Consider the following 13284-nt stretch of genomic DNA (forward strand, 5'->3'; position numbering starts at 1 on the left):
ATTACGAGCTGTTATTCAGAAAGACACTTATGTAAGAACTGTGACCTTGGTTATTGGTTTGAAAGCAAGAAGTCCTATATTTTAGACCCAAGGCTTTAGAAATATTTAGTGGGCATTTTCTCCTCTCAGAGCTGAGACAAATGGCTGATGAGTGAAATCTTGAGACTGTCCACAGCTTTTCTCTTTCATTCTGTTGCAGCCCAGAAGATGGTGAGATCCATCCAGAAATCTGTCGGCTCTACATCCAGCTGCAATGCTGCTTAGAAATGTACACAACAGAGATGCTAAAATCCATGTGTCTGCTGGGGTCTCTTCAATTTCATCGAAAAGGTATCTTCGTTTAATATGTTGCCATAAACACTGAGAAATGTTAAACAAAACCTCATCTTTTGCAAAGGCCTATGTGTACCATTTGTCTATCTACACACAATTGGAATGGATATAAATGTTCAGGAAATGTTTGATATAAATGAATAAAAGAAGTCTATATCAGTACTATCAAAGTACATAAGAACATTGATCATCTTGAATAGAAATTGTGGTAGAAACAATTCTCAAATTTATTATTTTACCACATGTGAACATGACTTTGGCTAGAATCAGCATGGGCAGCAAAAATATATAATGATCTTAACTAGGGTAGTAAATGCTATCCAAGATTGCTGCTATTTCCCTAAATGTATTTGGTTGCAACACGACAAATTACAAGTTGTGTCCCAAAGATTTAAAAATAGGGGGAACTCAACAAACAAAATCTCATTCCCTGGTTTAAACTATAAAGAGACTATATTGGCTTAAATGAATGAAACCTCTAGAGGCAGCAGTGGCTTCAGCATGGCTTGATCAGACTTCTGATTCCCATTCTGAGTGATGTTCTGCCTTCTCGGGGAGGTGGGGGGTTGACTTTACCCTCAAGCTGCCCTTCCCCCACACTTGCAAACTGATTCCTACAGTTTCAGTCATCACATATGCATACAGAGAGAATTTCTCCCATTATAGACTAGCAAATGTCCTGAACTTTGTTCTAACTGGACCAGGTCAGACCACATGTCTACACTTGAACCAATCACAGTAGCCAAGGGGATGGAATTAAACTGATTGGTTTAGGCAATCAAGGCCCATTCCTGGAGCTAGGAGAGGAGTCAACCCCACCCAACCAGTGGCTATTGCATAAAGGGACAGTGTGGAATGGAATGGATGCTGGGGAGGAAGCCAAAAGTTTCTGTCACTGCAGGATTCAATCTATATTTTCTTTGCTAATTCATTGAACAATAATTTTTGGGAGCCTCCTGAATGCAAACATTTTGTGCTTGAGATCAAGAAACAGAGGGATGCACAGAAGGTAATCTTTGTCTATGATTTAAATTCAGAGATAGAGAAGGTCAGTAAACTGTAATAATCAGGGAAAATCTTTTCGAAAGGATGGGACTTGAGCTAGGTTGTGAGGATAGGGTTCAGATAGGGAAGGAAAAAGAAAGACCTTTCAGGTGAAGAAGCAGCTGAAGAAGAGATATGAAATCAAATGAGCATGCAATTTGAGAGGAACTAGATGACATGATAAAGTACCTGTAAAAATCAAACCTTGCATACATACATATGTATGCACAAGGCAGAACTAAAAATAAGATTATGCTATGCTGCTCCAAAGAGAGATTATTTTCTCGATACATGAATATTATCTTTTTCTTTTTCCTTCTAAAGGCTGAATTTTCACGGGTTTCCACCTTTACTTCATGTTTGGAGAGATTATCCCCTTGACACTCAGGAGTCCTGATCAGAAAATTGAATACTCAGACACACTGATGACCCAAACAGTTGTCATTGGCCCAATGTCTTTGTTTGTCCTCTCTGTTCTCATACAGCGCCACCATCACCCCCCCACACACACACACGTGCATTCACACATGAACACACACACAGAGTAGTATTTGCATTCTTTCTAATCATGGTTGACTAGATTAGGTATGGGTCATTTTTTTCCCCAGGTCTGCATCGGCTGTGCTTGCAGTATTTCATGCCCATGTTGCCCCCGAAATCTCCCTTGATGATTGTCCATAACACCATGTGACCCCCACTCCCTGTCTCACTCTAACTCCTTGGTTTTTCACCTGGTCTCCCTGCCATCCACTCCTACTTTCTGTCTTCTCACAAATGAGTTTTGAAAGGAAGACTCTTCTCTGCTAGCTCTCTGCTTAAATGTAAAAGGTATTCCCTCATCCAGGTTCTTCCTTATTGTATTTGGTCTTGACCACACAAATAAAAAACACATCATCTCTTAACTGATCAGCTCATGTGGTCTGCACTGCCTCCTATCTTCACTGTCCGTCTCTGATCCCTATCCTTCCCTGCCTCTTCCTTTAAAAATAATAAACCCCTGCTCCCTGCTCTAGCACCTAACCCTCTAAGTATGACTCTAAAAAGAATATACCTGATGGAATCTTTGATTTCTTCCCATTGTAGGATTAAGTCTCCGGTTGGATTTCTATTTGATTCTTCTAAAATCATTACAACTTAAAGTGTAAATCCTTAGAAAATGTGCTTCAAAATTATCCAGGGTGCTGGATAAACATGGAGACTCATGAATCCTGTCCAGGACCCACTGAATCAGAATCTGAGGGCACTCCAGGTGATTCTGAAACACAGTGAAGATGGATAACTGTTTTGCTACCTTTGAAACAAAAGGAAATCACCCCATCATATGTACAAAAATGGAAACTTTCAAGCCCTTACCTGGCTATTCTTACTCACCTAAGTACATACTTCCAACTTTGTTGTATGCTTTATTCTTTATCACCAGTAGACAGAAGTCTGTCTACCAAGAATTAAGATGCCAGATAATATACTCTTTATCCAAACAGTGGTATCTCAAGTGTGGCCTTGGGCTAGGAGGGGTCCTGTCTAGATGAGCTCACTCAGTCCCTTCAAGAAATCAAATAGAGTTGGCCCTCACGGATTCAACCAACCACAGATCACATACTATGCTTACAATCTATTGCTGTTTGAATCCACAGATATGGAACCACGGATACAGAGGGCCAACTATGGGAGTGGAGCATCCATGGATTTTGATGTCCATGGCAAGTCCTAGAACCAACCCCCCATTCCCCCCCCACACACATACAGATACTGAGGGATGAGTATAATCCTCAGAGTTTTAGGGGAATGGTGATTCCCATTCTAGTCTATAACACTCGAAATCTCTTTCTGCTTAGAATCTCTTTCTGGTATGTTTCTTTTAATGCTATGGTAAAAATTGGTATTTTGATAACTTTTAGATTAGCTAATTTTTTCTCCCTCCTAATTTCTTATTACAGCTTGGCCAATTCTTCTTTACTCTTTGTCTTCTATCAAGGAAGAAAAGGAATTGTAATTGAGTCATTATTTGGGCTCTATATGAGAGTCTCTGGTCAATTTTTTGTCGTGATTAGGTTCTGAAGCCAAATTGTTTCACAATTATCTGTACTTTTTTTTTAAAATTTATTTATTTAATTTATTTATTTTTGGCTGCATTGGGTCTTCATTGCTGCATGTGGGCTTTCTCTAGATGCAGCGAGTGGGCACTACTCTTCGTTACAGTGCACGGGCTTCTCATTGCAGTGGCTTCTCTTGTTGCGGAGCACGGGCTCTAGGCACACGGGCTTCAGTAGTTGTGGCTCACGGGCTCAGTAGTTGTGGCATGCAGGCTGTAGAGCGCAGGCTCAGTAGTTGTGGCGCATGGGCTTACTTGCTCCGTGGCATGTGGGATCTTCCCAAACCAGGGCTTGAACCCGTGTCCCCTGCATTGGCAGGCAGATTCTTAACCACTACGCCACCTGGGAAGCCCCTGAATTTATTTTTATTTCTAATTACCTCCCTGACTGCCACCATAAGTCCAGAAGTATTGAATATCACATTTACTTTTACTATTGTATTGAGTAGTCATGTGTTTACTCTTTGAAGAAAAAGGTCACACAAGGTTACCACAGGGGTGAGGAGTATGGTTTGTTTCTGGGGAAAATAAGCCTCAAATCATTTTAAATCTCATTTTCTGCAGAAAGCTTGAATTTAATAATGAAGATTGTCCTTCTCTCCCAATTAAGCAAATTATAAGTATCCTTTGTCCTTAACAACATCTTCAGTGGACCTTCATGCGTTTTGCATGCACCATGTTTCTGAATTTTTGCTGTCTCATAAGTCTGATTGGTACAATCTACTTGGAAATCTTTTATACTTTATAAGATCATGCTATTGCCCAGAAAAATGAAGACAAACAGTACTAAGATGATCGTCTTATTTCATGGCCAACAAAATTAAAGTAAATTATGGTAATATGAGGTAAAAATCCACATTTAATAAAGGCTATTGGAATATACCATGCAGAGTGTGGTTCTGAAAAACTGTGGAGAAGATGACAGATGGGAATAATTTCAGGCATTGTGTAATCTCATATTTTAACACTTTAAGTTTTAGATTGGGCCATTACTTGACAAAGTCTAATTTCTATGTTTATAGTGAAAAATAATTTCTCTCACTTCTTCACAGTTAATTAGGTAGGAAGTCTTTCCCCACAACTGAATCCATGTATCATATTGACCATTAATGCCTGTTTCCTGACACCAGATAAAATGCGACCACGGGTTTCATTCACTCTGTTGGCAGAAAGTGAAGCCAGATTTCTAAGAGAATTGGATGATCCTGCCGTTCTGACCACAGCTTTCCTCTCTCCCATTCTCCCCACAGTCAGTCAGTTTTGACAACCTTCCCATTCTGAAAGGAGCAGAGAAGAGAGAGCACTCCAGTGCAGCCCCCCTTCACATGTGAACTTGCTCCTTCATCTTTATTCTCATCTCTCCTTGCTTTCTCAAGGGTCTTCTCTGACTCTGCTCCACTCTTCTGCCATCACTTACAGCCAGATTGTCCCCAGGTCCTTTGAGGTATACCATTCTCCCTTCCTCCCCCTAAGATAAGATGGGTTCTTCCCCTGCAATGTGCCACCAGGATATATAAAGAGAGAAAAAATGCGGAGGAAATGTAGTCACAAAAGGGGAAAGAAGGGCTTCCCTGGTCGTGCAGTGGTTGAGGATCCGCCTGCCAATGCAGGGGACACGGGTTCGAGCCCTGGTCTGGGAAGATCCCACATGCTGCGGAGCGGCTGGGCCCGTGAGCCACAACTACTGAGCCTGCGCGTCTGGAGCCTGTGCCCCGCAACAAGAGAGGCCGCGATGGTGAGAGGCCCGCGCACCGCGATGAAGAGCGGCCCCCACTTGCCGCAACTAGAGAAAGCCCTCGCACAGAAACGAAGACCCAACCCAGCCAAAAATAAATAAGTAAATAAATAAATTTTTTAGAAAAAGGGGGGGGGGGGAAAGAAGAGAGAAATGTCAAAATCTAGTGGGAGTTGAGAGCTCAAGATGCTCTCATAAGAAATTAATGAACCGCCATCCATCCAGCAAAATACAGGATAAACTTAAGACAAAGAACAGAATATGAGCAGTAAAGACTCCAGGGTATTCCAGCCTCCTATTAAGAAATGTAAAAAAAATGACCCACACCAATAAAAGAAACAAGCAACACAAAGACAGAAATAGAATAAAACCACAAGTAAAGCCTTACTTTCCAATGTAATGAGGCAATTGATACTAAAGTAGAACATTAGGTTAGAAGAAATGAAGCAGAATAAATCTTAAAATAGATTATGATTCAAATTATGAGTGGAAACATGCATTTGTTCTTTGAACAAATATTTGTTGAGCATCTATGTAAGGTACTGGGAGACTGAAACGATCAGGGCTGAGGAGATCCCTGTTCTTATGGAGTATATAGTCTCGTGCAGAGAAATAGGGGGAAAAATTTCTAAAAATCCCAAACACTAAAATTACAATGTCAATAATTAGAATAGGTAATGTAATGGAAAGTGACCATGACTGGGTGGCTACTTTAGAAGGGATGGTCAAAACTCTCCGAGTAGGTAGAACTTAATCTGAGATTTAATGACAAGAAGGACACAACTTCATAAACATTCGTATCTAATGCAAAGGACCCAAGATCAGAACAAGCTTGTACTATCTGAAGAACATAAATATAACCAACTTCTGGAATCTAAGGGCAATCTAACACCATCTATTACTCTGTCCCCGTGTCCTCATACATCAATACCACACAGTGAACAGGACACAATATTCATCACCTTTTGTCAAAGTAGATGTCAGCTGAGGACTAGGATAACAGCAATGATAATAGCTTCCACTTATTGTATACTTTCTACTTGCCAGGTGCTTTATACCTGTCATCTTATTTCATCCTCAAGTATCGTTTTTCCCATTTTACTGATGGAGAAGCTGAGGCTCAAAGAGGTAACTTGTTGTCCAAGGTCACAGAGCACATTAATCCTACTGCAAAGTTCATGATTATTCCACTACACCAGACCATTTCCCACTAAGCTACATTGGAGAAAGGCAAGAGAACATATCAAATCGGGAAATGAAAGATACTAGCACCATGGGCTGAATTTTATCCACACATCTGACAATGATTGGTGCACATATTCCAAAATACCATGTTTAATGGCTAAATTTTATTGTATATTTAATTTCTTACCAAAATAAGTTCAGAGAGTTACTTTTTAAGATGAGAGGGAAAGTTAACTCTGTAGATCATTTAATGATTTATAAGATATTTTGTTGTGATCCAAAGGGAGCATGATTTAGCCATGATACCCATTAAAGGAAAGTTGAAATTAATTAACTATACAGTCAATACCGTCTGCACATTGTTCTGCTCTACCTTAGGGGTTGGAAATGGAGCAGTGAAAGCCTCATACGGACCTCTCTTAAATGTGTTTCCATTGTCTGCTCTTCTCCTGTGCCCTGTGATTCTGCTTCCTCACTCAGCTAATGGAACCACCAAGATGACTACTACTCTGGGGTCAATGATAGGACTACAGTGTCATAAGGAGCACAGAGAAGGACACAGGGCTAGGGAGGGAAATACCTCTGTATCGGAAAATGTTTATTTCCCAGTGTATGGGCAAGAATGGATTTCTGTTTATGGTATAAGTATTATTTTTTACTATGTGTTTTATGGCACTATGAATATCTTCTTATCACAATGTAGAAAAGCCTTTGAAACTATTTTTTAATACAGGCAAACAACTAACTGAACTAATATAACTTATTTCTATTTAAATTACATGCTTTTTGGAAATGCAAGAGTAAAAGTGGATTACTTAACAAACAGCTTACATTTCCCCAGTCCTTTTCACACTGGATGGAGTTATAAATCTCCTACCCGTTATGAAAATGCATGAGAGTGAGAGTAACCATGTGGACAAGCTTCCACGCATCTCATGTAAACTGTGTTCATTTAGTTGTTCACAGTCAGTATGAAAGCTGTCCCGAGAGCCTTCCCTGTGTACAGTATCATAGCAGATAATGTGTCAGGAGCACAAAGGACATAGGAAATTTGCCCCTGCCATCAAGGAAATGATAGTGCAGTGACAGAATATTAGCTCAGAGAAGATTAGTTTGTTTTGTTTTGATTCCTAGGGAAATTTACACAAATGGATAAAATTGACTCTGCTGGACATCGGAGTCCAAACTCAGGGCCTGCAAGGAGACACTATGGCAATGCTTCCTCCTGTCACTATAGGCTGAAGACAGGCAGGCAAGCAAGGAGTGGAGAGGAGAAGGGGAAATGGAGAGAGGAAAATATGAATAGAAAAGAAAGAGGATGGGAGAAATGAGATCAAGAGGAGGAAAGAGGTCTCCAGAGTAGAGTGTGATAAAGGGGCCTCCACTCTAAATAAAGGACCCCAGTCTTCTGAGGCCAATGCCTAGGAATTCTGAGGTGAAAGAGATCTGTGGGACTCTTGAGGCTGCCCCACAGTCAGATGTGTTTTTGTTCCTCCTAAACAACTGACCATTTCTCACAAATATAAGAATAACCAGCCTTCCAAACTGGTATGTGCTTCATGTGTGGTTTCCCTTAACTTTTCCTCAAACATGCCTATTATATTATCCATAAACAGGCTAAAAATACATGGAAATCCCAAAGGAGCTGAAGGCCAAAAGCTTTGCGAGGCCCTGAGGAAAGTGGCCAACTTTTTGACATCCTGGTTCTCAACAGTGGTGAAGCCAGCTTAGTGAGATTTTAAGGCGCTCTAAAGGCTCTCCTTCTCCCCTCCCCCTCCATCCCCTCCCCGAGAAAATACTTGTTCACTGAGGCCTGAAACTGATGTTTCAGGGGACAGAGTTTTTCATTTCATAATAAAAAATGATTTTAAATGCATAGTCACTCTTGGGCAAAGTAAAACTTTGACTTGAAGTTACCATCTAGAAGCAGCTTGACCCTTTCCTGAGAACAGAGCAGAGAGCCCACCTGCTGTTAGAAACAGGTGCTCCTTCTAAGGTTAACTGGTCAAAGGGGGGAAGCTGGGGATGCAGAACTCAGATAGGCCAACATCCAGGTTTGTGAGGCGCTCCCCTGCCAACTTTTTAATGTGGCTCAGAAGAACATCTATGGACCGGCCCTGCTAGCCTCTCCAGCCTCAACTCTCACCAGCAACCCCATCTCATCTGCCCCCCATACCCTGCCGGCCACACACACAGCATCTTGAACTACTTCGAGGAACTTGAACTTGGAAGTTCTTTCCAGTTGCTCCCTCTGCCTGAAACATATTGTCCACCCTGCCCCACTCCACAACCATCCCTTTCACTTGGTCTACCCTATGCTTTCTTTGGTTTGTAACTTAGATGGGACTTTCCTGCAGAAAGCTTTTCCTGGCTCTCCAAGGCGGGGCCTATGCCCATGCAATGTGTCCCCCAGGCACGTGTTACATTGAGGGGTAGACACCTGATTTGTTGTCTGTTGTCCTCTCCAGAGTTGATCACCTTGAGTGTGTTCACCATTGTATCTCTGGCATCTAGTACAGTGCCTGGAGCAGATAAAGTTTCAATTCATAATTACTGAATAAGCAAAGGACTTTGCTTTCATTCTGCATCTGTTGTCAAATGAGAGGGAGTATAATTGGAGAAAAAGAAGCTTGTCCAGATGTGTTGGACTGAACTCATATGTATGTTTCCCCTCCTACTAAAAATTCATCAAAATAACAGCAAAAGATATAATGAAAACAATAAATCCATATTCGTTCTTGTATTTGTCAGGGTAGGGTAACAGCTGCATGAAACATCATCAAATCTCAATGGATAAGAACAATGAGAGTTCATTATTCACCACTGTCATAGTCCAATGCCAGAGCTGGGGGTGGGGGGGGTGGGCCCTTTTATTCTTTCCATTCCCCACATCCATCCAATTGTCTGGGGAGAAAAGAAAGCATGGGCGTTCCCATGGGAAGATTTTTAGAAGCCAATCTGGAAGAGGCATACACCACTCTTACTCAGAATCCATTTGCCATAACTCTGTCAAATGGGCCCTACTAATTGTAAGAGGAAAAAAAAAAAAGAGGTCGGCAGACACAAAACCGTCTCCCATGGCCCTGAAAAACAAGGAAGTATGATTTCAACAAACCAGAAATTGAGGAATTTCTCAAAGCTAGAAAGCAACAGGGATTGGATTGGTGGATATAAATGAAGAAATGAAGCCACAGCCAGTAAGAAACTCAAGAAGAAACAAAAGAAATTCATGCAGGAGAAAAATACTACAAAAATAAAATCAATTCCAGAGATACTTCAAAGTAGGAGTCAACAAATGCAAATCACAGGAAGGATCTCTGGAACTGCTGTCAGGGAAATGAATGTTTGAAATTGCATTCAGGAAAAGCTGGGCTGCCCCACACTGAGTAACCAAGACCATCATTGCTTACCCCAGGAGGACACCTGCTGTGAGTGTCAGGACCAGGCAGCAAAGCAGAACAGAAGGTGAAGTAACTCGAATCCTCCATAAGGACTGCTGCAGAGGAACAAGAAAGTGAGCACATGACTCCAGTGTTTTTTCCCAGGCTAAATTGTTCCACATATCTCTTTGGAGTAGGAGTTGTAAACAGGAAACTCAAAGCAAACACGGGATCCAAAAAATAGGCTGTGTGCCCAGGTAAACTTATCGATGGAGATGAGAAGCACCCAGTAGACAAGCTTTAGACACACATTGTCCAGCCACACATCCTGCCCCTTTTCCAATCACCAGAAGGAGGATACTCATCAGAATGATGGGCTAAGAGAGATCCTCAAAGACAAAGCTGAACAGACATCCAGGAATGAGCAGATTTTTAAGAAAAATCAACACCCTGAAAGGGAGGTACCAAATGGCAACATGCAAACAACTAATACTTGATGAACAAATTTTAAAGTAGAAACAGATGAAGAATTTAAAATATAAACGTAATCAATAGATTTATTTTAGGTCTGTCATACCTCAAAAGCAGTAACTGTAACAGAAAGGAAGCAACCAGATTTGTTGGAAATGAAAGTGTTATCCATCATATAAAATTTTTTTTTTAATTCATTTATTTTTGGCTGCGTTGGGTCTTTGTTGCTGTGTGCGGGCTTCCTCTAGTTGCGGCAAGCGGGGGCTACTCTTCATTGCGGTGTGCGGGCTTCTCATTGTGATGGCTTCTCTTGTTGAGGAGCACAGGCTCTAGGCGTGTGGGCTTCAGTAGTTGTGGCACGCAGGCTCAGTAGTTGTGGCTCGCAGGCTCTAGAGCACAGGCTCAGTAGTTGTGTCACATGGGCTTAGTTGCTCCGTGGCATGTGGGATCTTCCCGGACCAGGTATCGAACCCGTGTCCCCTGCATTGGCAGGCGGATTCTCAACCACTGCGCCACCAGGGAAGCCCCATCAAATAAAATTTTAATAGATGGCTTAATTAGTGTTGGGAGACAATTCTCCTTGAGGCTCTTGCATTTCAGGGAACAGAGTTTTTCTTGCAAAGTGAGGCACTGACTGCCCTTTGTTTTACACTATCTTTTCAAGGATGTTTATTTAGTAAATGTTCTTGAAAAATAGAGACAGTGCCTCCCCTCCAGAGCAAGGCATGCTTATGATTCAGTATAATGAAAATGTTGCCTTCTGGCGCAAAGGGCAGACATGCTTATAGAAGACTTCGGATCCTTAATCTCAGGGTTCCTGTCTCCTGTGTGTGTGTGGAGGTATAATGATCTGGCTCTTCTTGTGTCTCCCTGTGGGAATTAAAACTCAAGAAATTAACACAAATGCTGATACTGTACTACTATTTTGTGAGTACTAAATTTTCTTTGTCTCTAACCCAGGAGTCTCGTGTCTCTTTCCAGGATCCATGAGATTGTGGCAGGTTAATTCACAGGTAGAGGAAAATCTCAGACCCTTCACAGTTCTTAACAATTATTATAATGGAAATACTGAGAGCCTAAAATAGGGACCTGAAAGGTCAAGTCTAGGTATTCTCCCAGAACTCAGCCCCCCACAGTGAATATAGAATATAGGGCTAATTAAGATCCAGAGACTCTAACATGAAATAGGATTCTGAAAGAGCAGAGAAAACAGAGAGAAATAGATAATTAAGAAAAATAGAAAAACTTTTTGCAAACCTAAAGAAATATTTATATTGAAAAGGCTATAACATCTCAATAAATCACTCCATAGATTACTTAATAATTACAAAGGGAAAAAGAGTCCTCTACCAAGGTAAAAGCTGGAAGAAATCACCTTAACCAAGTAGTCAATACTTAACTAACATCATTAATAATGGGACAAACACGTATGCTTTCTAATGCAATGCACTAAAAAGGACACAATATCACTTCTATAATATTCTTGCAAAAAATGTTTACTCTGAACCTAGACTTGTGGAAACAATCAGACAAATCCAAATTTAAAGACATTCTTTAAAACAACTGGCCCGGACTCTTTATTCAAAAATATCAATGTCATGAAAAATGAAAAAAGACAAGGATGCTATTCTAGATTAAAAGAGAATAAAGAAACATGACAATTAAATGTGGTACATAATCCTTATTTGGACCCTTCAATGTAAAAAAAAAAGCTATAAAGGACATTACTGGAACAAATGGGGAAATTTCAATATAGAATATATATATATTAAACAATAACATTGTATCAAATTGAATTGAATCATTTAAATCAAAATTAAATAAAGTTTTTCATGTGCTAATTGTTTTAAGGCTATGTAGGAAAACATTCTTGTTCTTTAGGAGTTATATGTTGTATTGGGGATAAAGTAACATTAATGTCTGCAACTCTTAAATGGTTCAACAAAAAATTATATATATTACACATTTATACATATACACGTTATACACATAATCCATATATATGAAACCTATATATATATAATACACACATACCCACAGAGACCAAGAGAGATAAAAGAAAAATATGGCTAAATATTAACAATTGGTTAAACTAGAATATTTGGATATTCATTGTATTATTCTTGCAAGTTTGCTATAGGTTTGAAAATTTTCAAAATAAAAAATTGGTGAAAGTAGATTGCAAATGCCAATCAAATGCCAAAAAAAGGAGTAATATATAAAGAACCCATAGCTAGACATATTTAGGAACCATTTCATAACTCAAATGTTTAAAGATAAAAAATTTTCAGAGGGCCATAAACAGGCTACATACATAGCATCCTTGGGTATAGATAGAAGAAAGGGAACAATATCCAAGTTGTGAGAGAAACTTAGTTAGAACATAGATTTTTATATCCAGCCAAGTAGAATTTAAGTGTGTGTACAGCAAGAGAGAGATAGAGAAGAAAAAGTATTTTCAGTAATATAAAGACTAAAAAATTTTGTATTCGGAGATCTCCTCTGAAATAATTAGCCAAAGATATGTTCCAGCAAAATTAAAATGAATCCAAGAAACAGGAAGATATGGAATCCAAGAAACAGTGGTGTACAAAGAAACTGTAAGCCATAAATACACAGCATTAGAGATATGAAACTGTTACAATAGAAAACCATACTATTAAAAATGTATTTAGTGAATAATTTTCTAGGACAAATGAGTTATCAAATTTAACTCAAGAAGAGTAAAATCTTTTAATAAACCATTAAACCTAGACAGTACTGAAAAAGTAATCAATGAGTCATCCTTCAATAAAGTTCCAAATCTCAGATGGTAGTAATTTATAGTTTCACCTGCAGTGGAAATGATCAGTATCTATTACATAGAGAGAATTCTTACAAATCAAGAAGACAGCCCTATTTTTATTTTTTTAACATCTTTATTGGCGTATAACTGCTTTACAATGGTGTGTTACTTTCTGCTTTATAACAAAGTGAATCAGTTATACATATACATATGTTCCCATATCTCTTCCCTCTTGTGTCTCCCTCCCTCCCACCCTCCC

At 39.7% G+C, this 13284-nt stretch overlaps 1 protein-coding gene across 2 annotated transcripts in view; it reads left to right on the plus strand.

The window, feature by feature from the left end:
• RGS7BP (regulator of G protein signaling 7 binding protein) overlaps positions 1-13284 on the plus strand; it is a 115538-nt gene that overhangs the window by 74589 nt on the left and 27665 nt on the right. The window contains exon 3 of one of the 2 annotated variants that reach the window (XM_068533166.1): positions 200-330. In XM_068533166.1, coding sequence (XP_068389267.1) covers positions 200-330 — 131 coding nt within the window. Of the gene's footprint in view, positions 1-199; positions 331-13284 lie in introns of those variants that run through there. The other variant, XM_068533173.1, reaches the window with a different exon arrangement.

Source organism: Eschrichtius robustus, chromosome 2 (genome assembly GCF_028021215.1).
Source record: "Eschrichtius robustus isolate mEscRob2 chromosome 2, mEscRob2.pri, whole genome shotgun sequence".
In the NCBI taxonomy this organism is placed as follows: domain Eukaryota; kingdom Metazoa; phylum Chordata; class Mammalia; order Artiodactyla; family Eschrichtiidae; genus Eschrichtius; species Eschrichtius robustus.